The sequence below is a fragment of the Gadus morhua genome, chromosome 8, assembly GCF_902167405.1.
Source record: "Gadus morhua chromosome 8, gadMor3.0, whole genome shotgun sequence".
Lineage (NCBI taxonomy): Eukaryota > Metazoa > Chordata > Actinopteri > Gadiformes > Gadidae > Gadus > Gadus morhua.
This window is the reverse complement of record NC_044055.1, coordinates 1,020,201-1,045,870: the sequence shown is the minus strand read 5'-3', so window position 1 is coordinate 1,045,870 and position 25,670 is coordinate 1,020,201. Positions and strand designations below refer to the sequence as shown.

The 25,670-nt window shown below is 47.0% G+C and overlaps 3 protein-coding genes across 3 annotated transcripts in view; 1 reads left to right on the top strand and 2 right to left on the bottom strand.

Annotated features, from left to right (window-relative positions):
• Nucleotides 1-2,743: 2,743 nt before the first annotated feature.
• tmem68 (transmembrane protein 68) lies at nt 2,744-11,860 on the bottom strand. Its single transcript, XM_030363533.1, has 9 exons — nt 11,747-11,860; nt 10,934-11,070; nt 10,571-10,744; nt 9,955-10,054; nt 8,511-8,678; nt 6,494-6,687; nt 6,037-6,097; nt 5,308-5,447; nt 2,744-4,605 (listed from the first exon to the last, which is right to left on the bottom strand). Exons 2-9 carry the CDS (start codon nt 10,991-10,993, stop codon nt 4,501-4,503), a joined length of 1,002 nt encoding a protein of 333 aa, XP_030219393.1. The 5' UTR covers nt 10,994-11,070; nt 11,747-11,860; the 3' UTR covers nt 2,744-4,500.
• Nucleotides 11,855-22,020, top strand: tgs1 (trimethylguanosine synthase 1). The gene is made up of 17 exons (XM_030363307.1): nt 11,855-12,232; nt 12,348-12,415; nt 12,511-12,689; nt 12,899-13,031; nt 13,260-13,385; nt 13,635-14,337; nt 14,569-14,605; nt 14,665-14,786; nt 15,091-15,177; nt 15,718-15,877; nt 16,507-16,767; nt 16,858-17,065; nt 17,278-17,478; nt 18,707-18,853; nt 19,106-19,322; nt 19,611-19,689; nt 20,667-22,020. Exons 1-17 carry the CDS (start codon nt 12,126-12,128, stop codon nt 20,778-20,780), a joined length of 2,949 nt encoding a protein of 982 aa, XP_030219167.1. The 5' UTR covers nt 11,855-12,125; the 3' UTR covers nt 20,781-22,020.
• cntnap2b (contactin associated protein 2b) overlaps nt 20,942-25,670 on the bottom strand; it is a 32,646-nt gene continuing 27,917 nt past the window's right edge. Inside the window, exons 23-25 of the mRNA XM_030363532.1 lie at nt 24,849-25,082; nt 24,361-24,435; nt 20,942-23,710 (exon numbers count right to left, since the gene is read on the bottom strand). Of these exons, the coding sequence (XP_030219392.1) occupies nt 23,511-23,710; nt 24,361-24,435; nt 24,849-25,082 (509 nt within the window). The 3' untranslated portion in view covers nt 20,942-23,510. The remainder of the gene's footprint in view (nt 23,711-24,360; nt 24,436-24,848; nt 25,083-25,670) is intronic.

The window sequence follows — 25,670 nt, the reverse complement described above, 5'->3', positions numbered from 1 at the left end:
AAGCAATTTTTGCGTCATCGACACTGTAAAGATTTCTTCACCATATGCAGACATAATAACGGTTGTGGTGTACATGGAAGCTACCTCATCTCTAGTTAACATGCAGGATCAATTCTGCCAAGCCAGCGGCAGATCGGATTGGTTTTTACGTGCATATTTTCATTTCTTTGCAGTGGTTGCTATGCAAGGCAACACTTGCGGAGGACCGGTTGCCTCCAGAAGCAATGGTGTGTGGAGTAGTGCACAGGTGGTAGTTAACAGGTGGTAGTTAACAGGTGGTAGTTAACAGGTGGTAGTTCACAGGTGGTAGTTCATAGGTTCAGCCCTGTTGGTCCATGTTATTATTTTTTTCTTATGTGCAAAACATAGATCCTTGATAATACATGATCATCGTTATTTGTACAACTGTGAAAATGATGCTAAAGAAATTTAAGGAATTAATAATTAATGGAATTATATGAATTTAACAAGATAATACGTAGAGCGTTAGTGTGTGAATGGGCGCGAGGGCAGGTAGTGCTGGGTGAGACGGGATGACGTCATTCTGGTACTCATCTGTCGTCATGGTAATAAGCTGCTTGTACAGGGTTGGTTCACCTAAAGACATATGTTGTTAATCTCTTCCTTATTTCAACCTCATCAGTCAGGACATTCTTTTATCCCCTATATGTCCCAAAGTGGTCTATGTGTGTGTGTGTGTGTGTGTGTGTGTGTGTGTGTGTGTGTGTGTGTGTGTGTGTGTGCGTGCGTGCCTGTGTGTGTGTGTGTGTGTGTGCGTGCCTGTGTGTGTGTGCGTGCGTGCATGGACGTGCGTGTATGCGCGTGAGACTTCAAGAGTATTATTTCTTTGGACACTTTTCAGTGGCATTAATCGGTGGAAGTAGTTACTGTGCTTACACTTGGTCCGGAGGCACATAGTATACGTGTTTGATCTTCTTTGCCAATGCGTGAGAAGGGTGACGATCGCAATGTTCTTTTCCACCCGGAGCTTCCCACGTATTATGCGCTGACTTAACAACGCCAGGTCGACCGATGTCTTTGGTGAGAGTAGTGCCAGGTCCCGAGGCAAAGAGATGTTTCATCTTGGCAGCGAAACAACTCCCATCATGTCCTACTTCTGAGCGTAGGCCCTCCAGAGAACTGAGAACTAGAGACATGACCGGGGCCCGCAAATGGACAGGGGCTGCATTTACACAGGACAAGGAAAAGCAATAACTCCGATCCTGTACTTACTACCTGTGAGCCAGTCGCGGCCGGGTCATTCGGAGTCGTGACAGTCCAATTCACTTCATCCGGTCAAGAGAGAGCACATTCTGTACTTTCTTCTCCTGGTTTGTCTGTGTAAATCCAGCCTTGAGTACGAGCACAGTAACAAAAAAAAATAGTATTTTGGCAATGTGGGCATTTCGTGTCGTTGTTGACTTGTATAAACACACTGTACAGACAAAGTCCATTTAAAACGGATTCAGTTCGCAAAGAATTGAGGTTCACAAATGATAGACTTAAGAACCCGTAACAAGTGTAATCTATTTGTAAATAAGTGTATTCAAAATGTCCATGTTGAAAAAAGAAACATTCCTTTCTTCTGAGTTGTGATCGTGAAGGGTGTCTTTAGGAGTTCCATCCACCTTGACGGTTGTTGCTATGGGCAACCGCAGAGTAAAACATAGTGTGGCGTATTTGGTGTATTTAAAAAAGACAAAAGATGAAAGACAAAAAACCTAACCAATGATATTTTCAGTAGGTTGCATTGTGTGATACAAGTCTGAGGTGAGAAAAAATGTTCTAATGAAAGAAGTCGATTTTATTGTAAAAAAAACTAAAAAAAACAATGAACAGTAAAAAAAATAACATGACATTTTTGTATATAATGGATTTTTGTAAATTTTTATTTGAATCTGATGCAACACACAAGTACCAAAATGCATTTAATAAAGTACACTGTGGTCATTTTCCTAGCCTAACGTTTTTTTTCCTTGCTTGGATTTGCCAATTGAATTGAGTTGTTGGTAAATAGGAAGAATCCTTCCCAATCATTTCTCCTTTTCAGTTTGTGTGCATGAATTAATTTCGGTCTTAACTGTAGACCCTGCACACCTTTGACTCATTCAAGTATCCAGTTCTGAAAACTTTCTAGAATAATGTCTGCGTCGGAGACACCGATATTAAAGAGATTATTTATTTTATGTTTATTTGACAGGGACAACGCACAATATATAATTGAGCAAGATTCTAGCCACAAGGCTAATTTACATCTGTTGTCCTTGGAGAACACTATTCTGTTAAACGTTTATGGAAATTCCAGAAATCTAAAGGATGTCTTATAATTAAAATACAAACCATTCAATTGAATGACTGCAACATATAGCCTATGTAAATAAATACAACATAATATTATCTACAAGGGCGACAGAATACATTACATATATTTGTGATCCCTAAGAGCTTTTTACCCCTTCTGAGTTACATTCATGAAGTATATGAATGGAACAAAACTCAAAATACATTAATTAATAGTGAATATGTTAGAGTGATATGCCTGTTCATGTACTTATATCTTCATAGATAAATTATTTATATTATACTGATCGGAGTTCACTTGTTAAGTTACCTTAAATAGTGAACCTTGGAAAGGTCAAGTACACCAGAGTTAATGAAGCCCCTTGAATATTTAACAGTTGGAATCATGGCCTTAGCTTCAACTCTCTGCTCTCCATAGATCAGAAACCACAGTGGACCAACGTCATAGTAAAATATATTTATTCAGGATGACTTCACAGTCCTGGATCGCAATAGTTTGCAATTGGACCTCCGATTTTTGGAAAGTGCAAATAGTGTATATTACATCATTTGACAGTACATTTAATGAAAAATCTCAAAAAATATATATAATTGATGGGTTAGACAGGCTTTTTTTTTGTCACACATGTATAACATTTAAATATTTTGTAATTGACAAAAAATATTTTTCACATAAAAAAAAGGCATAAAACGATTTTACCCTAAATAAACCAAACATTGGCAGTTCAATTTGAAAGTAGGCAAAAACGGTAGAATCAGAGTAGTTCAATAAAAGGAATAGAAATATACAGCCACATACAAACACTATACACCACAATACAATTCAGTGGCAAAACAACACCTTGGCGCAAACATGACCAATTGATCAATACATTCTGTACATGGCAACACACCAGTTCAACACAGGTTCATCTAAAGCTGCATCAACACACATTACACTGCACAGACAAACCATTACATATTCATAACCAATGATGCATACAGCCAAATATATTTACGGCCATTTCCTTACACTAGGTTACTCTTCATTCAGCGTTGCACATTCTCCCGACAGAAGTCAAAGAACATGCCATCAACTGCTACCAAGGGGACGAACAGCCCATTGCCGAATCCCTTCAATAGCTAACACGTGCAGCCCACTGCGTGCTAGGGTAGTCTGAGTGTAGCTGCAAAGTTGTCGCTTTCATTGGACAGAAAGCACTGCACTTCCAGAACTGCTACGCCAAGCAGCAGTGACACTGCGCTTCACTCTTGACCTTCTTATAGGGCCTTGTTTGAGATGATCATTACTAAAGTTGGATAAAATAAAACGCCTAAAACCAAAGAGGCTTCAACCCCCTGGACGTACAACATATACACAACGTATTGGATTTACTTCAGTCTTGAGAATATGGATATTTTCGTGGAAAATAAATAATAATTTTAAGCGAAAGTGATCGGCACCAAGTAATATTTTGAAGATCTAAAGGGTTACATGTATAGAAAAGAATGAGGTTCCCCCCCCCCCCCCCCCCCCACATAATTTTAAATACTGTACAATGATCAACTATTGTGCATAGGCTAAGCTACATCTTAGCCTTAGCTATGCTCAAGGTAAAGAAAAAAAAGATATACATATGTATTTCGAGCGATCTGATTGGTCAAAATCGTCCAATAAAGGAACGATGCACACCCCTAGTAGTTATGTTTATTTGATAACCACTGTTCTACTTAGGGACATTTTAAAACGTATGTGTGGGTTCCTCTCGTCAGTGTGAGTGTGATGCTGTTCTCCTCTCGTCAGTGTGAGTGTGATGCTGTTCTCCTCTTGTCAGTGTGAGTGTGATGCTGTTCTCCTCTTGTCAGTGTGAGTGTGATGCTGTTCTCCTCTCGTCAGTGTGAGTGTGATGCTGTTCTCCTCTTGTCAGTGTGAGTGTGATGCTGTTCTCCTCTTGTCAGTGTGAGTGTGATGCTGTGATAGTATTCTTCTCCTCTTGTAAGTGGTAGTGAGATAATGTTCTTCTCCTCTTGTGAGTGCTGGTGCAGGTCTCAACGTGCCCTCACTGTGTTCCCGAGGGCCCAGCAGCGCTCTGCTGACCCCTCACTGTGTTCCCGAGGGCCCAGCAGCGCTCTGCTGACCCCTCACTGTGTTCCTGAGGGCCAAGCAGCGCTCTGCTGACCCCTCACTGTGTTCCCGAGGGCCCAGCAGCGCTCTGACCCTCACTCCTCTTTGTGTTTGGAAGGGAAGCGCTCGAGCAGGGCCCGGAGCACGTTGCCCGGGATCTCCTGGTGGCGGTCCACGAGCGACTGCACAGCCTGCTGCACCTGGTGGCCGGAGGGCGACACTGCGTCAGTAGAGCTGGTATCATAGTGGATACCAGCTCTACTGACGCACCTGGTGGCCGGAGGGCGACACTGCGTCAGTAGAGCTGGTATCATAGTGGATACCAGCTCTACTGACGCACCTGGTGGCCGGAGGGCGACACTGCGTCAGTAGAGCTGGTATCGTGGATACCAGGAACTCATTCAGAACACAGTCGAATCAAAACCACGGGGTTCCCTTTAAGGTTCACACAGCTACAGGGAGGCACAGGAGACGGCCCTGGTTAAGAGACCTGTGTACATCAGAGCATCTAGGACGGCTCTGCAGAACCGAGCCGACTATATGCTGTTACGAGCAGACCTCCAAAGTGTAAGAGACTAGAAAAAAGCAGAAAGACACCTTCGTTTTTCTTTTTTTTTCCTTCTTTGCATTTATGATGACATGTAGTATGGAAACAAAATAAAGACATGCTTGATTAATTACACATGTAGGAGTTAATAATCACAGTCTTGTGGAAAAGTAGATGACAAGGATGCACCAATAAAATATTCTCTACAGCAAAGCGTGGTCAAGAGTTTGTCCAGAAAGAAACCTACAGAATGACAAGTTGCCTTCCATAATGACATTTAAATACATTTATGGAGGGCAGCCTCTCCAGTGAGTGCACCTCTATTGAGGACATCGTATTCAAAAGGCATACTTACTTTAGCTGCTAATTCCACAGCGTTTACGTTGGGGTCATACGGGATCGGATCCCCCAAGTACGTACGGAATTTGACAGGAAAGCCACCATAAATCGGAGCGAACGGCAGTCGAAACCGCTCATAAAGCCAACGGAAAAACTCTACGGGGAGAGAAACAACATGCCAACGTCAGTATAAATAGATAAGGGAATATAAGTGAGTAAGAGTTAAAGGTGCTGTAGGGAGAATATACAATACACTGTATACACAATAAGCTTTCATTTGAGTTGAACTTAATCAGCTGGCTAGGAAATGCTCTCTGAGAATATCTGGGGGGGGGCTTTTTATATTTTCTATATCCTGCTTTCTTCTGCTCTCAATGCTTCGTTCTTACCTACGGTGCATATAAGGGCGGCGTAAGGGCCATGAGCTAGCATAGCGGGAAATGCAGATAGGAGGTGCTTAGAGCGGACAGCCCTTCAGCGGCTGAGTGACCACAGATTAGGCAGGGAGGGAACGTTGGCCTTCTGATAAGCACATGGCCCGTGGGACAGATTCAAGTGTAAGAGAGATTCCAAGACAGTCCGTATGTAGATATCAATAAATAGGAAAATAGGAACAAGGAATTTAATCTGTACATGCTGTCGCTGTATCACCCGTCACACCTTGGATCCACTGGAGGAATGAACATGAGGGTTTGTACAACATAAGGCTGGGATACCGTGTGTAAACTGCTCGTTCGGCACTTACTCAGCCTTCCCAGCGATCTGAAGCCTTCCCGCAAATTCCGCGTGAACATGGGAATGATGGGCTGCGAGAGGGAGAGGCGGAGAGGAGCGTGGTTACCATGGGGTCAACGGCCTTTGGTCACTCAGCCCCCCACCTCAGGAACGCTGTGCCTCAGGACAGCCAACACCCCAACTCCATCATCACTTTCAAACCTCCCCTGAAAACGTCTACTCAGACAAGTCTACTAGACTAGACTAGTCTTTCTTTTTAAGTCAGCTGCCTTCTTGGGACTACAATGACCCCACTCTGTTCTCTTGTACACCGTTCTATTATGTTTGTAGGCGCCCATCAATAAAATGCATTATTATTATTATTAGCTTTAAATAAAACAAACAAAATGGCCTCATTGCGCAGACGCTCAACGACGGCGACGGCGATGATGAGGCTGACGGGGGCGTGGGGTGGGCGGCGGCCTTACCACCTGGGCGTCGATGGCCACCTGGGCGAAGCCCCGGCGGTGGCCCCAGATCAGGGGGTACGTCTCGTCGCTGAACAGCGCCTCCCGCACGCCGCCCGGCGAGATGCCCAGCAGGTGGCCGCCGCGCAGCGCCCGCACGCACTCCTCCTGGGGGCCGTGGATCACGCTGAACACCTCCAGCAGGGGCTTGATGCCTGGGCCGGGACGGGGAGCCAGACCGAAGCAGAGGAGGCCAGAGTCAGGAGCAGACGGGGAGCCAGACCGAAGCAGAGGAGGCCAGAGTCAGGAGCAGACGGGGAGCCAGACCGAAGCAGAGGAGGCCAGAGTCAGGAGCAGACGGGGAGCCAGACCGAAGCAGAGGAGGCCAGAGTCAGGAGCAGACGGGGAGCCAGACCGAAGCAGAGGAGGCCAGAGTCAGGAGCAGACGGGGAGCCAGACCGAAGCAGAGGAGGCCAGAGTCAGGAGCAGCGGAAGACAGAGCGACAACCAACCATGTGTTGGTGGTGTGGTCGTCTAGCAACAGGGTTGGAGTGTGTGTGTGTGTGTGTGTGTGTGTGTGTGTGTGTGTGTGTGTGTGTGTGTGTGTGTGTGTGTGTGTGTGTTTTGGTGTTTGTGTGTGCGTGTCTCAACCCGCTAATGTGTCAAGCATGCAGTCATAACTCCTCATAAAGGTGCTAGAGCACATGCTGTGCTTCTACTATATATACACACACTCTAGTTTATTTTTAACCTTTTTGCTTTGCTACGTTTTCTATTTATACCGCCATTACAACTAGTCTGCCTCTAACGTCTGATTTATGAGACTTAGTACAACCCACTACCTCAGTGACATTGTGCTAAGAGACATTGTGTTCGTACAAAAAGAAAGGCTTGTACAAATTACAAGAACTGAAAAACGACCTGACAATGCCGAAACATTTACTGAGTTACCGACAATATCTAAACGTATTGTAGCCCCTGCAGGGGCAAAGACGTGTTTTCGTTATTAACTTTGTAATTTATACATCTAGCAAGCACTAAACAAGTCATAGGAAATAAATTGTAATGCAATGATTTGTAGCTTGTCGTTTACCATTCATTACTTATTGGTTATTATTGCTAATCAAATATGGACATTTGTATCCTTCTACGACAGTGTGTGGATGTTATTCTTCACAGTGTTCATCGTGAGGTTCGATTTCTATCACGTGGGCCACGGAGCCTCCAACACAGCCCTGACCCAGAACCAACCAGACAAAGGGTTTACACTAACATTTCTAATATTGATGATCTGTACAGATTTGTTGCTTCTTGCACAATAAAACTTTTCCATCATATATGTTATTTTATGTCAGAGGCTTTAATCACAATTCCCTTGGTCATGGTCCTGCAATCAGTCTACTAATTACATTTGAAGAATCACATCATTGCAGGAGGCCAAACTATAATTGGATCGTTTGTTTTCATGTAATCCAGCACTGTGGGAACTATTTGTTTCTAACGCTTCCATATGTTGATTTGTTCACAGAAACAGATTAACATATGGAACAATTAAGGCTTTCCATATGCTGAGATGAGATCATGATTCATCTTCCTTACGGATACTGTAATCCTGGTGATTTAATCCTGTCTTTATCCTACCTTGTTCTACCTCCAAACATATTGGTACAAAAAACATTAAAGGTTTTCTGAGTTGAAACAAGGATTAGCCCTGAAGATTATGCCGTCTTCCTGGTAATTTGATTGTGCGTTATGTGTGTCTGTGTGCGTGTGTGTGTGTGTATGTATGACTGAGTGTGTGAGTGCATGTGCGAGCATGTCTGCGTGTCTGCCTGCCTAGCGAAGTGTGTTCTTGCGTGCGTGTGTGGGAATTTAAATACAGGATTACGCCTCAGTTATGACTATGAATATCCTAAAAGGGGAGACACCATACTGGGCTTCTACCGACTATAAGGGGGTTGTGCTTCCATCTAGAGTGTGACATCTCCCCTTTAAGAATAATGTATACCCCCTGAATGCATATGTAGCCCAGGCATACCTGGGATCTTAAAGACGAGGTGGTCGGCGACCGAGTGGCAGGTGCGCCCCTTCTGGAGGAGAACACTGGCCAGGAAGTAGTAGTAGTCAATGGGGATGGCTCCATGGTAGTACACGATCAGCGCTGCCCCTTCTTCTGGGATCTTCTCCATGCCATGGATTTCATAACCTGACAATGAAACAGTTACAAATAGGTCAAGTTTTCAAAAGCTGAGCTCTTTATTCAATTTCATTTCGGTCTTTGAAACGCACGGCGGATCACTTGGTTGGAAAATACTGTAACGTATAAAGAAAGCACGCATTGGGCTAGCAGGCTTGAAGGCAGGGACTTGAGATAGTTGAACGTTGAGTCTTTAGCCTGAGCTGGGGGGGACTTTAGCTACAGCTGGGGCGCCCAGCATGCGCTTAGGCTAAGGATTTCTAAATACCACAACAGATTAAATGTGCCATTATAAACAGCCTCCTTGTCCTCTTCTTTAACACTCTAGTGTCAATAAACATATTATAAATGGCCGTTTTCACAAGTACATTTGTGGCCCACTTTTAGTTCTGCCTTTGGGCCGATGAGTGTGGGAGTTTCCTCAGTTAAACACCGGCAGTATCACGCTCATATGTGTGAGTTTCTGCACTAGGTAGTGTTTTATGGCTCTGTACGCCTATCGGGTCTACCAATACTCTCCTGTAACGTTCAGTCCACTGTCAGTAAATGGTGCTGGTGCAGAACAGAGGTTCAAGTTAAATCATTGACCTGAAGATGGACCATTGTTTGACACGGTTCTTAATGTTGGACATTGACACCGGATCAAGTTTCGACATAATGGTCAACAAACTAGAAGGAAAACCGTTCACAGGGACTTGTTACCAGGTTCATTTGTGTTTCTTCAGAATTATTCAAACAATCAACCAAACAAATGATATGCCACCAGAGGGAAGCTCTACTGCGTTGTTTATCAGTCACATCTGGAATAAACATCAGAACATCATTTTCCTACTTTGATATTTGTGTACCAAAATATGCTCAGCTTCGTGACTTGTTGAGGCTTCTTTCGTGTTCTCGCCGCTGTGTTTTACCAGTTTAATAGATGTTTGTTTGTTTGTTTGTCTGTTTGTTTGGGGTCGTTTGATGTTTACTTCTGTTGTGCAACAGAGGGTGACTCACTAACCGCGATCATCACAATCACGCACGTGCCCACACACACACACACACACACACACACACACACACACACACACACACACACACACACACACACACACACACACACACACACACACACACACACACACTTCCAATATAAATGTCATACATGTAAAACAACTAAAAAAGTTAATAAACTTTGTGCTCGTTCACGATTTAAAACAAAACATTATTTAACAGCGCTGAGATATAAATGAAGTCCAAGCGAGCGTTCCATGGCCATTCCCACTGGGCCCATGACCCCTACCATGCCATATGGCGCCGTGGCCGTCCCAGAGAGTAGCCAGGGTCTTCCTGGCGCCGTCCCAGAGGTTGTTGCAGTACGCGTCCTTCAGTTGGTTCTTCCTCTGCGCGGCCGAGACACACACAGACGGTTCACGAGTGTCACAGCAGCAGGCTAAAGAATCTGTATTCTCCGTTTTCCACGACTCTACTGTTTTTCAAAACAACAATCAGTGTGTTTACATGCACCAAGGTTGGTTTTAACGTGGTTCCTGGGACTTCCAGGTTTATTAACTGCAATGTAAGCACGGAAGTCGGGCTACGCTCCCGGTTTTCCCTCCCGGAGGGAAATAGTATTGATTTCTTTATTTGTTGATCATTATAATAATTAGGAGAGGTGCCCTGCCTAGCTCAAATTATCTTTGAATAATACAAATATAATACTTCATGTATTATATTTGTAATATAGCTTGATGACAATACTGCAATAAACGTAAATGTGAAACAAAAAGTTTTGACAAACGTGCTATGCATGTGTTTGAACATGATAATGTTCAAACACAAATGTACAGGATGCATTATATATTTCAGAGCAAAACTGGATTAGGAGTCTCTAAAAATCCTCAAAGCAGGGTATGTACCTTAAATACGTGGACAAAGAGTATGGAGAGGTAGAGGAGGATGACGATGAGGAAGGGCAGGATGAAGACCACAGCCAGAGGGGTGAAGACCCACAGCAGGTACTCCATGACGCTGAGGTAATCCTCGGCCTTGCCCAGTCCAGCCCACTGCTCCAGTGAATGGAAGACACACAGCTGGGCGGAGACACGTCACAGCCTTATGATCAACACCTGAGATCACCGTTAAAACGTAGCACCCTCCAAATAGTCCAAATTCATTTGGACTATTTGGAGTGGTATTTGATAGCCCAAATACATGTATCCAACTAGTCCAAATGGGACTAGTTGCACGCGCACACACACACACACACACACACACAATACCAGGAAGGAGGTAAAATCTTCCGCCGTGGCCAGGCAGGACTGGTTCCCGACGTCTGACATACTGGTATCTTGGCCAGCAACCAGTCCGAGAGCTGACCAGCTCCAAGTCCCACAGCTTAGCTCAGAGCAGGCTGACCCTAGTAACAGGAAGGGCACCAAACAAATAAACATAACATGTTTCACAAGCATAACACACTCAGGGAACGAGTTCGGCCTGGAAATTATTCTTGTTTTTAGTTGTTCGGATGCATAGTGATAGCTACTAAAATTGTGTACATATTTTGAGTTTAATTTAATGCAATCATATCAAATGTGGTAAAGGAACCTAATGTGCCATTGCAAATGCTAAACCAAGACATGCATCGTATAATCCGTGTAACATTTTTAATGTATCAATAAGGGTTAAAACCGCAATATTTTAAAGCTGTTTGCAACACTATCTTAATAGTACTGCAGAACCTTGGGTCCTAGCGGGCAAACGCAACAACAATCATTAGGACGTGGCCACATTTACCAACATGGGCTCCGCTAACTGAGCATAAATATTCTACTTCATTTAGGTTTATTTATTTATTTTTAAAAAATATATAATTACGGCGATTGACAGGTCTTGAATATATCCAATCGATCGATAACACATTATAATGTCATTTGACAGCAACCTCGGGCTGACATTATGAAGTTACTGGGACATTTTCAACATCAAAATTGAATTCAACAACGATGTCTACTTTGCTTTTAAGCCGATTAGAAAGATGGCACAATCATGCATTTCTTGTACAATACATATCCACGAAATCTCCAGATTCTTACCTTTTAATTAATATTTATTTTGAATCATCAGCTGCCGGGTAGACATGAAAGAAGTAGCGATAGACTGATCTACCCGGACCCTTCTCGGGCGACACTCCTACCCCGGAAATCATCCGGAAGTTCGGCTATTTACGCATACTTCTCCTACCATGTGTTTACGTTCGAGTCATACCTGAAACGTGAACTTTTTACATGCAAATGCACATTGCAGGTGTCTGGCTTTGTTTCTTATCAACCTGTACAGTTTGAAGGAGACGTCCGTTTCGGATAACTCATTTGTAGACATCTTATTTTGGATAAGTCCATCATGAATGAAGGACAAACTTAGCGTACTGTAACCTTTTCACTACTTTGTCCTGAGAACGTGATCAATATCAACATGATGATCGAAACGAGCCGGTGGAGCTTGGTTGCGGATATTTTCTTTTCCTCGAACAAAACGGACAAGCAAATCACGCATTGCCTCTGTTCCAGAGCCTTTGTACAGTAAGTATCACAAGCATTAATTGAACAGCCTCCTTTCTGTTTATTTCTATTTCAAGATGTACGAAAAGCATGATCTAATTCAGTCATGACAATCACTATAACCCGAAACCTACAGGGACCGTGAATTATATTGCTCTGACAACAGATACCTCAACTCTAACAAGGCCACATCTGAACCGCAAGGTATGTCCAATAAGAAGGAGATCTTGACTTGAAACTGTGGATCATACTAAGACCAGGACCTCATGGAATTAAATACTTCCCATACCTCAATTTAGATCATGAAGACTTTGAAGAAGATGAAGGAGATGTAGTGGACGATGAGGTTGAGGAGGAGGAGGAGGAGGAGGAGGAGGAGGAAGAGGTGGAGGATGAACTGTTGGATGAAGAGGCTCAACTGATGGCCAGCATGGGCCTACCTGTTGCCTTCGCAAGTCACTCTGTAAAAAAGAAAACCGTAAGAGACCGCCGCGGCAGCTTCCACATAACCGTTTTAATTACACACAGCTGAACAGCACACACAACCCCACGTCATTACACACAGCTGAACAGCACAAACAACCCCACATCATTACACACAGCTGAACAGCACACACAACCCCACGTCATTACACACAGCTGAACAGCACACATAACCCCACGTCATTCTCTATTCATCTCTGACAGGTGAGGCGAGTGAAGCGGAGAGCTCCCAATCACTGGGCGGCGCCAGCAGAAGAGGAGGAGGAGGAGGATGATGAAGATGTGGTTGGCATGGGAGAAAAGGAACAGGCAGAGAAGGAGCAAGAAAGACTGCAAGGTAAGGCATCTCAAGTCATCAAATGCGTGGTGTTCAATTATTTTTTATCAAGGTCTACAAATTAATAAAAATAAAGAATTATTGTGAATAAAAATCACCCACAACCACAGCTTCATGGTTGCTATTTGTGTTTGGAACCGTTTACCGACTATGTAGTCATATTTCAAGGTTAGCACCAGAGAATTGATGGTCAGATGATGGTCTCTGAAGTCTGTCCACTCTTCCCAGCAGAGGGCCAGATGGTGACAGAAGCATCAGAGGAGACACCAGTAGAGACACCAGTAGAGACACCAGAGGAGACACCAGTAGAGACACCAGTAGAGACGCAGGACGAAGGCTGGGAGACGTACTGGGGTGAGTAGGTCACATGCTACCCTCAGGGACTCCTGTGTTTGTGTGGGCTGTTCTCTAAATGTTTTTCAAAAGGCTCTAGACGTCTAGGTTATCAATTGAAAATGCATATGGATGTTCTTTGTTATGGAAAAGGGAGGGTTCAGCCTTCCTAATGCCTACCTCACAGGTATTCACTGAGTGCATTCCTTTGACCCCCTCCGCCCTCTAAGAGTCACGTGTTTGCTTTTGGTTTTGCGTCTCGTTGTCCAGCTCAACAGGGCCAGGCGCTGCTGTGGCAGGGCTGGCTGGAGAAGCACCCAGACACCGTGAGCCCTCCCTGGGACGACGGGGACACCCGGGCCGCCTGGGACCAGCACGCCGCCGAGGCCTACTACGGCTACTGGGACCAGTACACGTACTGGGCGGCCCAGGGCTGGACGGCCGGCGGCGGAGGGGAGGGGGGCCGCGACGAAGGGACGACGGGGGAACCGGACGCCGGCGCCAACGACCCTGAAGACGACGGAAGAGCCGTCGGGGCAGAAGAGGTGCATCATGGGACGAGGGGTGACATCGCTCAGCCGGGCGCCGCTGGCGGAGAGGCTGACTCTGAGGGGCGGGGGGAGGGCGAGCGGGGGGGCGGTCTGGTGGAGCTCATGGTGGGGATGAGTGTCCACACCGCCGCGGGGGGTCCGGGACCCCCCGGAGAGCAGAGAGGCGGCGGCGGCGGGGGCCACGGTGAACCGGTCGACGGCGGTAACGACCGCAAGAGAGCGGGCAGCAGCAGCACCGACGCAGAGAACCGCGGTGAGGAGCGGGACAGAGAGCGGGAGGACTGCTACGGGCTAACAGATCACTCCTCCAGGTGTGAGTGGGGTTCGCCGTACAAGCCGTTTTGTAAATCTGCCTCTTCTGACATCACAAGGGGGTGTGTCCACCTGGATGTGTGCTGGGTAGATCGGTCTACCAGTGGACTGTAGCCAACGTTGCTCATCTGTCCGTCACACATCGCAGGTGGGCACGCCCACCTGTGATGTCATAAGAGGCAGGCTGATCCCACTCACACCTGGTGGTATAATATGTCACTTTTAAATATTATCGGAAAACGTATGACGGCCTAGTGCAGTAATCTGACCGCAAGAGCTGTCGCTTTCGGATACGGGTAGAAATGAGTGAACTTAAACCGATCGTTCTACTGCGGACATAGCCCTGCTGCGGGTGACGCGCTGCGGAGGCTGCTGCCCGTTAGCGTTGTGTGTGTGGAGGTGTCCCGTGTTCCTGATGTACGTGTGTGTGACCACAGGCTCCCAGCAGAACGGCGGCGCCCAGGGAGCGGACAGGAGGGGGGCTCACACCGGAGGGGGGGGGGGAGGACGAGGAGGAGGAGGACGACCTCCCAGGGGGGGGCTCCAAGGTCAAAAGAAGGTATGGTTCACGTGGGACCTTCACACTTGTGTAGCGATGAGTGACCTCACAGCTCATTTGATCCCCGTAGTTGTAGCCTGTTGTAGCATAAGTCAGTACCAGTAGTATCAGTACCAGTAGTACCAGTAGTACCAGTAGTATCAGTACCAGTAGTATCAGTAGTATCAGTACCACTACTACAGTATCAGTACCAGTAGTATCAGTACCAGTAGTATCAGTACCACTACTACAGTATCAGTACCAGTAGTATCAGTACCAGTAGTATCAGTACCAGTAGTATTTGATTCCTTCTGTTCTCTTGCAGTCATGAGCTTGACGTGGAGGAGCTCCCTGGTTTGTCCACCGAGGAGGCGTGGGATAAACTGGGCCTCAAGCGCAAACCTGACGCCCTGTGAGTTTGAGCTCTGTGCTATTCTGACCTAGCAGGTTACAGCCTGTACCTAGCAGGTTACAGCCTGTACCTAGCAGGTTAACCTAGCAGGTTAGAGTTGTACTTAGCAGGTTAGAGCCTGCTTTACTTGATGTACTGTAGGTGCTGGGCAATATATTCCCTGTTATAAATAAGTAATAAGCTGATCTACTAACTGCAAATCTATCAGCTATTTGAGTTAATAAAATATGAACTAGATACATTGATTTCAGATATAGACGCAGAGTGCTTTTATAGTGCTCCTTTATTGGGTTGCTATTATTTGTGTTATGATGTTCATTCGGATTCATTGAGACTTGTGTGCGGGAGAACGAGAATGAGAGAATGGTAACATTATTATTCAACTGAATACGATTCTTATGATCTCCTCCTAATTGGACTGTGTGTGTGTGTGTGTGTGTGTGTGTGTGTGTGTGTGTGTGTGTGTGTGTGTGTGTGTGTGTGTGTGTGTGTGTGTGTGTGTGTGTGTGTGTGTGTGTGTGTGTGTGTGTGTGTGTGCAGGTTTGACAGCGTTCTAACATTCAAACCCAGTCCGAGCCAGAAGAGCCGGCGGTCTCACGGTAAGAAGAGAGGCGCCGCCCAGAAGGTCAACAAACACACCTTCTTCCCTGAGGAGGACCCCGGCGCCACAACGCCACTCATCAGCGCCACCCTCCAGAAGGTGACGTAGCTCCAGCTATATCACACAGAGGGAGTGCTGGTGTGCTGAATATCAGCAGCGATGTGTTAATGTGTTGCTTTGCAACACATTAACCGTTAATAAAGTTAATGGTACAGAAGATAGACAGCGGAGTGATAGATGTATAGTTAAAAGTCCAAATGCTGTCATACTCTAGATCAGCGCTCGTGGAATGCCGCTTGTCCGAGCCAATTACTTGGACGGAACCTATTGTTGTATAAATCGTATTAACTCGTCGTCTCATGATGACTCTGAGCCTCTGAAATCATCCTATCGGATACGTGTTTGTTTAACAAATTGTTTGTTCAATTGGAGTTCCTTCTGATCCATAAAGTGCATCCCAGTGCGCAGTACGCCCGCTGTTCAGGCTCTGTGACTTTACTCACTGAGGGCCTCAACGCTGGGGAGGCGCTGGGACCAAGGTTTTATGGGCCCTTTAAAAAATAATAGTCTTACTTTTATTTGACAATGATTTCCACATTATTAGTCCTGCATTAAACTGGGTGGTAGGCGTTGACCTTCAATCTGTCAACCTCCTTGTTTTTAAATCAAATGCCCCCCCCCCCCCCCCCCCCCCGTCCCCCCCGTCCCGTCCCGTCCCCCCCCCCCAGGTGCAGGGCTTCCTCCGGAAGGCCCAGAGGGAGCGGGAGCAGGCCGTCCTGGTCGCTGACCTGGGCCCTACAGGGGGCCCCCGGGACCCCAGCAGGGAGGCCCCCCCGAACCCCCACGGGACGGCACCCCCAGAGAGGGGGGGGCTGCCGGAGACGGCCCGCAGGGGGGGGGAGGAGGAGGAGGAGGAGAAGAAGAAGAAGTGTGTGGAGGTGATGGAGGAGAAGAGTGTGACGGTGCTGCAGGAGGGGAAGGAGGAGGACGTGGAGGAGGTGCTGGGGGAGGTGCTGGAGGTCCAGGAGAAGGGGGTGGAGGTGCTGGGGGAGGTGCTGGAGGTCCAGGAGAAGGGGGTGGAGGTGCTGGGGGAGGTGATGGAGGTCCAGGAGAAGGGGGTGGAGGTGCTGGGGGAGGTGATGGAGGTCCAGGAGAAGGGGGTGACGTGGATGTATGAGGAGGTGCAGGAGGAGGACGTGGAGGCCCAGGCGAAGCAGGCGGGTCGGGAGATCTACTCTCTGGACATCCCAGACTTCCTCCTGCCGGAGCTCCCGGAGGCAGCCCCAGGTGAGCCTCCATCCCTCTGACCCCAGGAGGGTGTAGACCGGCCCCTGGGAGCCATTACACACACCAATGACACCCCTCCAGGGCAAGGGTCAGACAAGGGGTTCAAACGCTAAATGTATTGAAGTGGAAAAGGGCGTGTCATTATCCAAATTCGATCACAATGTACAAAAAGGAAAGTCAACTGAATGGATGTCTGCGTTGTGCTGTGCCAGCTCCCGCCAGAGAAGAGGAGGATGACGTGGGAAGACCGAAGAGGCGCGGGAAGGCCGGGAAGACCCGGAGCAGGATGTGGAGGCGGGGGCGCGGCGAGGACATGCCGGAGGACATGAAGGCGGAGCCGGAGCTCGCCAAGTACTGGGCCCAGCGCTACCGCCTCTTCTCCCGCTTCGACGAGGGCATCCGCCTTGACACCGGTGTGTGTGTGTGTGTGTGTGTGTGTGTGTGTGTGTGTGTGTGTGTGTGTGTGTGTGTGTGTGTGTGTGTGTGTGTGTGTGTGTGTGTGTGTGTGTGTGTGTGTGTGTGTGTGTGTGTTCCCTCACCGCTAGTGTAAAACACAAACGGTTGTCAGATCAGCAGATTTCTGAGTTATTGTTTACCTTTTTATGAGGCTATTTCTCGCTCCCCAAATTCCCACGAGTCATCACACACGCAGGTCTCTTTAAAGGAGACCTGCGTGTGTGATTGGAACGTAGACCATGGCTGCTCTGGAAAGCGGACGTAGCCAGTGTGGTTGTCCGTGGGGAGACACGAGGCGAGGCATAGAGAACACGCTGCTCACTGCTGTTCATCAGAGTCAAAGGGAAACATTGGAGTTAGGGCAGGTTTAGGAAAGGGGAACCGTTATTGGGCGATAACATGAAAACAAAGGCGGTCTGAAAACACAAATTCTACATGAAATGTAGAATGCACCCAAACACGCACAGTGTGTGCGTGTTTGGGTGCATCAGGGGGAGATAAGGACCCCTCCAACCCTGGTCCCTCACACTGATCTTTAATGATCAGTGATCGTCTACCTTCTGCCTGGTACTCACACTGATCTCTATTGATCAGTGATCGTCTACCTTCTGCCTGGTCCCTCACACTGATCTTTATTGATCAGTGATCGTCTACCTTCTGCCTGGTACCTACACTGATCTTTAATGATCAGTGATCGTCTACCTTCTGCCTGGTACTCACACTGATCTTTATTGATCAGTGATCGTCTACCTCCTGCCTGGTACTCACATTGATCTTTATTGATCAGTGATCGTCTACCTTCTGCCTGGTACACAGATCTTTATTGATCAGTGATCGTCTACCTTCTGCCTGGTACACTGATCTTTATTGATCAGTGATCGTCTACCTTCTGCCTGGTACTACTCACACTGATCTTTAACGTTGGTCTTTCAATACAGGGCTCAACCTGCACTCTGAAATGTGAAGTTAACTCAAAGACCAACGCCCGGGGAGGTCCCAGAAGGCGTCTAGACGTGGTGAATTTGATAAATGATCATCTGGTTATGGCTTAACGCGACACTCGATCTGCACCAGGTTGACCTGGTGGCTGCAGACCGTCTGGTTTGCTCTGTCCTCGATAGCGTCGTGTCCCTGTTCATGTGTATAGTTGTAGTATAGTAGTGTGACCTTCACTGTGTGTTCCAGAGGGCTGGTTCTCGGTCACCCCGGAGCGGATCGCCCACCACATCGCCCTCCGTGTGAAGGAGAGCTTCGTGGACTCCCACCTGGTCATCGACGCCTTCTGCGGCGTGGGGGGCAACGCCATCCAGTTCGCGCTCTCCGGGAAGCGAGGTGGGTCCTTCACCGCGCGTTCACATCCTACCACCACAAAGGCTACTCAGCCAGAGAGTTTCACGGAGAATCAGCCGGTGGGCCCCCCTAGTTCATTGGTTGTGAGGGGGAAGGGGAAAAACAACAAAAAACTGTGGGACGTCCCATTCAAGAGAGTTTGTTGTCCGGTGCGGATGATAAAAAAAAAAAAAAAAAAAAAAACGATTTTTAGATATTTTGACATAGTTCTCCCCCCCCCCTCCCCTCCCACAGTCATCGGCATCGACATCGACGCGTCGCGCCTCGCGCTGGCCCGCCACAACGCCGAGGTGTACGGCGTCGCCGACCGCATCGACTTCCTGCTCGGCGACTTCCTGCAGCTGGCGCCCGGTCTCCGTGGCGACGTGGTCTTCCTGTCGCCGCCCTGGGGCGGGCCGGACTACCTCACGGCCGAGGTGTTCGACATCAGGACCATGATCCAGCCCGAGGGATATCCTTGATGAGCCACGCTTATTGTATCACATGTTCCACTCCTACCTCCTGGGTCATGCGTCTCGCTCCTTAACCAATCACACCTCGGCCGTGAGGTAGTGCGGCCCTGGGGCGGGCCGGACTACCTCACGGCTGAGGTGTGATTGGTTAAGTTGTTCGACATCAGGACCATGATCCAGCCCGAGGGATATCCTTGATGAGCCACGCAGTCCTTTGATATTTTATTGTACTACATGTTCCACTCCTACCTCCTGGGTGATCTGTCTCGCTCCTTAACCAATCACACGTTTGAGATCTTCAGGCTTTCCAAGCTGATCACCGACGACATCGTTTACTTCCTGCCCCGGAATGCGGACATGAACCAGGTGTGTTTTTATGTTTTGGATCATTCAACATCATTTATCGCCAAGGCGTCCACGCTGATCAGATACTCCAATAGATGGCTTAGCTTATATTTCACTTTTCACAAAACAGTGAATGCTTTTTTCAATATCGTACATTGAATACTGATTCAAGATCGACCGCAGAAGAATCAAAACACTGCAGAAAACACTGCAGGGGAACTTGAAAGCGATGCAGCAGCAGTAGTTGAGGTGTATAGCGGTGTGGTAGCTGCCCCTGTGATAACGAGGCAGTAGTAGTTAATTGAGGTGTATAGCCGTCCCCTGTGATAATGAGGCTGTAGTAGTTAGTTGAGGTGTATAGCCTGTTGTAGCTGCCCCTGTGATAACGAGGCAGTAGTAGTTAGTTGAGGTGTATAGCCTGTTGTAGCTGCCCCTGTGATAACGAGGCAGTAGTAGTTAGTTGAGGTGTATAGCCGTCCCCTGTGATAACGAGGCTGTAGTAGTTAGTTGAGGTGTATAGCCTGTTGTAGCTGCCCCTGTGATAACGAGGCTGTAGTAGTTAGTTGAGGTGTAGCTGCCCCTGTGATAACGAGGCTGTAGTAGTTAGTTGAGGTGTATAGCCTGTTGTAGCTGCCCCTGTGATAACGAGGCTGTAGTAGTTAGTTGAGGTGTAGCTGCCCCTGTGATAACGAGGCTGTAGTAGTTAGTTGAGGTGTATAGCCTGTTGTAGCTGCCCCTGTGATAACGAGGCAGTAGTAGTTAGTTGAGGTGTATAGCCTGTTGTAGCCGCCCCTGTGATAACGAGGCAGTAGTAGTTACTTGAGGTGTATACCCTGTTGTAGCTGCCCCTGTGATAACGAGGCAGTAGTAGTTAGTTGAGGTGTATAGCCTGTTGTAGCTGCCCCTGTGATAACGAGGCAGTAGTAGTTAGTTGAGGTGTATAGCCTGTTGTAGCCGCCCCTGTGATAACGAGGCTGACGGCCCGCTCCTCTCCTCAGATTGCCTCTCTGGCGGGACCAGGCGGGAGGGTGGAGGTGGAGCAGAACTTCCTGAACAACAAGCTGAAGACCATCACTGCTTACTTTGGGGGGCTCATCAAGTCCGATGGCTGACAGTACCCGGTGTTGATTTTTTTAAGGCTGTTTTTTTTTTAACAAATGTTCAATGGTTGTCATTTTTTAAATAGTGTATCTGATTTATATTTTCAACAAATAAAACGGTTATTTTATAATGTGCTTTCAGAAGTTTGCGTTCGTAAGGATCAACGTACACATTATGGCAAGGCTTGTTTATTTGCTAGTCAGAGTCGTCAAAAACCAAAGAAACAGCAGAATACGATTTATGTCGTGGAACATATACAGTGACAAGCCGCTTCAGAGAGAATAGTAGGCCGACGCTCTTGAAAAATAGGAACGCTAAATGCATTGAAAAGATTTTGAGCGAAAAAAAAACCTTTTTAAAATAGGAATCTGTGTATTGAAAGTAAAAAGTTGTTTGGAAGTAGATTTAGACACGAGCTGTCATGTATTTAAAACTGTTGGGTCAGAAGGATGAGGTCAGTTCTGTTACATTGCATCATGCCGAGCCATGGCCTGGTTGCTGAGGCAACCAAAACAAACTGTCAAACCAACACGAAAATCATCTTCAGAAATGTTGTTGAGCGAAGCTGCCCATAACTACACCCATAACTAACAGAGAGCACATCAAGAAATCAGTACAGGTGGGCTATACGGCTAACATATGTGGTCGACTTATCGCAGTGTGCAGAAAGTGAGGTGGGCCATGGTGCATTTACAGTTTGCTATTTATCAGAAGGCTTTTCAAGATGGCCGCCATCTTTAAGCCACATGCTAGTGATGAAGGTGAAAATAGCCCAAAACAAGTATTTTTTTCTTTTTGAAAATCACAATTTCTCTTCTACTTCATGAAACAAAAACATGAAGTAAAGTAATTTTGTTTCAGCTTCACAACATACTGACAAATTAACTCAAAAGCTAACATCGAAAGTTGATTATCAGACATCAACCAGTTGTATTTTGTCCCTCAAAAATGTAATGTTAGTGTAATGCTTTATTTGTGATTTCGGGGGTGATGGGCCCAAACTTCTTATTTGTTTAACTTAGTCGAGGCTAAGTTTTTAACTAATCCAACCAGTTTACAATGAAAAAACCTCAATGCTTCCATGAAAGTGAGACAATAAACTGCCTAGCGTACATGTAGGATATTAAAGAAACCCAGCAATAACCTCGAACCACCGGAACGACCCCAACTCAGAAACTCAACTGCAGTTTCAGAAACACAACTGCAGTAGCCAGGGCTGTAGCAGTGCGTCTAACTGGTGTAATGGCTGGGCACCCGCCCATAACCAGCCTGTCACCAGCCTATCAGCCCCAGTGGAATGTAAGGCGTGGTTTGCATGCAGCTGAATATGATCGTTGATATCCAAAAGATTGTAAAAAATGAACGTGTGAAGTGCGTTTGTAATAAACATCGTGTTGGTGAAGAAAGAGAAATGTGTCATCCGCTGTCCAGCGTGACAATGTAGCCTGCTCTAGTGGAGAGAAGAGAAAGACAGTGTGCAGTGAGCTATACACATAACATACAATCACATGTCAATGTGTCCAACATTGTAAGGTTGGTTTTTCTACATGAGTTTCAGACGTACAAAAAGTTTCATTCGTTTGCATCTCAAAAGCAAAAGGGGGATTCTTAGTCCATCTGTCAATCAAATATACCATCCAGGGGTACGGCACTGAAGATAATGATACTCAAATTTGAATAAGAAAAGTTTTTTAAACCTCATCTCTTAGTAATTATGACGAGTTGTAAGCAATTTATCTGTAATGTCATAAGGTTCGTGGATGCACACGTTTTTGACCACGACACATTGCATTTGAACAGATGTTGCTACTAACACTTACTGATTTACTTCCCTCAGAGACAAAGGCTCGTATCATTTTGATGGACTTGGGAACGTTTATGATCAGTGTTATTTAAAAAAAACACTTCAATTTGGCAACAAAAAATACTGAAGAAAAAGAAAGGCATTAACATTTTAGAATACGTAGTGTGTGTTTAAAAAAGATGCAAACATTAAACGTATCCACATACAATCAAAGCTCATTATTCGTTAAGACACTTTGCCAGGCGTTATGGAAATGCAAAAAAATATCCCAGAATGAAGTACTAACTAGTTCCGTTCTTAGTCCAAAGAATACTGTCAAGACATATATGCTTTTCTTGCTGCTGTTTTTGTGTAGTTCATTGAGGACAGGCAGGGTAAATATCCACACACACACACACACACACACACACACACACACACTCACACACACATTAAGGTTGTCAAAAAAAGGCGTAAAAGTAATAAAAATACTGTAAAGCAGATTTATGAAAAATCATTGGCTTAGCATTAATAAATACATGTAAAAATATAATAACTCCAAATAAAATATAAATAATAAAACAAAATAATAGTGGCAACCTTAGGAACACTAAAGAAGATAGTGTAAAACAAATGATAAAACTCATTTACCCAAAACTTGCTATAATCCACCTCCTCAAACCTCCGGGGAACTTGTAGCGGGAGGACGGCCCCTCCTCCATCAGGCGCTGACGTATGTTAAAGACGGGGAGGATGTAGGAACACAGAGCAGGCGCACGCCTCACTTCATGCCCCCCCGCTGCGTCGAGTAACAGAGAATGAAAAGCCACAGTTTCTTTGCAGTTTTTGACCGTTGCAGTATTTTTTTTGTTGATGTTTTTTTCTTTTTTTTGATAAATCGCTCCGCGCTTCCCCGGGGGTCAGTCACCGGGCGTCCTCGCTCCCCCGCCCCGGAGCGCTAGATGAACCACTCCTTCTTGCTCTCCTCGATGGTCTCGGTGAACGCCGGGTCGTTCACGATGATGGCGGCGTCGGCGCAGTCGGCCGACTCCGCCCCCTTGGCCTCGTTGGTGTGGTAGGAGCCCTTGTGGCGGAACATGTGACGCACCAGGAACACGAGCACGCCCAGGGCCAGGCAGATCACCACGGCAACGATCCCTGGGGGGGCATTCGGGACATTACACTCGTGTTATGACCATTAGCAAGGATCTATTGGCAGGTGAACCTTTTTCGCGTTGATTTGAGTAAAGCTATGGCCTTGTTGTTTTGATCCGAACGCTGACTATTCTAGAAGCATCGGTGAAGCCGTTCACCACATCTGCCAGGACCTTGATTTTCACTGCGTGAAACAAACCACCATAGTGGTATGGGAATGGCCGTGGGTGTTTAGCCCCACAGAATACAGATAAAAAGAGGCGTGTTACGGCTGTACACCGTACAAAAGGTCTGGTGTAGCGTTCAACATATGGATCCTCCCGGGTCCAGAGGGAGGATCCATACGTTGAACGCTACACCACAAGACCTCCACCCAGACCTCCACCCAGACCTCCACCCAGAGCTCCAGCCAGACCTCCAGCCAGAGCTCCACCCAGAGCTCCACCCAGACCTCCACCCATACCTCCACCCAGACCTCCACCCAGAGCTCAGTCCTCCATCCCCTGATGACCTGTCTACCGCCTCCTGAGGTCCTCTGTTATCAATAAGCCGACCTGACCTCGTGCTGTGAAGGAGCGGTCTGCACCTCCTCTACTCTCTATATGCAGCTCTCTGCTGACAGCGGTGTAACAGTGTCCACGTTGTGCCAGTACCTCCAATGACGGCAGAGTTGTGGTCTAGTTTCTCGCGGCTGATCATCTCGTTGTTGTATGGGAACACGGCGCCGGCTGGGGAAACAGATTCATCGGTTTGATTAGTATATTGTGTGGCAGCTAGTCATTCATTATTTCTTTTTTATTTATTTATTTATAATAAAATTATGTGTTTGTATATTTATTTTCAACGAAAAAAATTAAAATAATTCACTAAACAAATCAAATTAATGAACACAAATAGTCGACGTCAGTGCCGTGTTTAACGCAAACAAAACAGACGTGACTGAATCCCACATTTAGTTTATCTTCCCATTCATGGATCAACCTGCTGTGAACAACATGTCTGCTTCTGGGTCCTCCGCCTAGGGAAGCTCCCTCATGTCTGTGCACCTTTGTGTGTGTGTGCACCTTTGTGCGTGTGTGCGTGCGTGCGTGCGTGCGTGCGTGCGTGCGTGCGTGCGTGCGTGCGTGCGTGCGTGCGTTACCGGTGTCCATCTGCCAGGGGTCGTGGGCGGCGCCGAGGGGGGAGATGGTGAGGGGCTGGGCGCCGCAGTTGGACGGGACCAGGATGCCGTGGGCGGTGACGAGCGCGGCCGCCGGGCCGGGGCGCAGCGCGGCCTTCAGGGGCGCCACGCCGTTCAGCGTGACCCGGGACAGGCACCCCACGAAGCCCGGCGTGTTGTAGCGGTCGATCAGCACCGGGTCGATCTCACCCGTCTCTGACGGAGGGAGGAGGAGCAGCTGGTCAGCGCCTACACACTCACTACACCAGCTCTAAGTCACCGCCTACACACTCACTACACCAACTCTAACTCAGCGCCTACACACTCACTACACCAACTCTAAGTCCCCGCCTACACACTCACTACACACACTCTAAGTCAGCGCCTACACACTCACTAAACCAACTCTAAGTCCCCGCCTACACACTCACTACACACACTCTAAGTCCCCGCCTACACACTCACTACACCAACTCGATGTCACCGCCTACACACTCACTACACCAACTCTAAGTCCCCGCCTACACACTCACTACACACACTCTAAGTCCCCGCCTACACACTCACTACACCAACTCGATGTCACCGCCTACACACTCACTACACCAACTCTAAGTCACCGCCTACACACTCACTACACCAACTCTAAGTCACCGCCTACACACTCACTACACCAACTCGATGTCACCGCCTACACCAACTCTAAGTCACTGCCTACACACTCACTACACCAACTCTAAGTCACCGCCTACACACTCACTACACCAACTCGATGTCACCGCCTACACACTCACTATACTAACT

Coding starts and splice junctions, on each gene's coding strand:
- tgs1 (XM_030363307.1), top strand. CDS start 12,126: ATGATGATCGAAACGAGCCGGTGGAGCTTGGTTGCGGATATTTTCTTT. Junction 12,233..12,347: donor TGTTCCAGAGCCTTTGTACA/GTAAGTATCACA, acceptor CGAAACCTACAG/GGACCGTGAATTATATTGCT. Junction 14,606..14,664: donor CGCTGCGGAGGCTGCTGCCC/GTTAGCGTTGTG, acceptor GTGTGACCACAG/GCTCCCAGCAGAACGGCGGC.
- tmem68 (XM_030363533.1), bottom strand. CDS start 10,993: ATGTCAGACGTCGGGAACCAGTCCTGCCTGGCCACGGCGGAAGATTTT. Junction 6,688..8,510: donor CCTCGTCTTTAAGATCCCAG/GTATGCCTGGGC, acceptor GTCCCGGCCCAG/GCATCAAGCCCCTGCTGGAG. Junction 5,448..6,036: donor CAGATCGCTGGGAAGGCTGA/GTAAGTGCCGAA, acceptor CTCTCCCCGTAG/AGTTTTTCCGTTGGCTTTAT.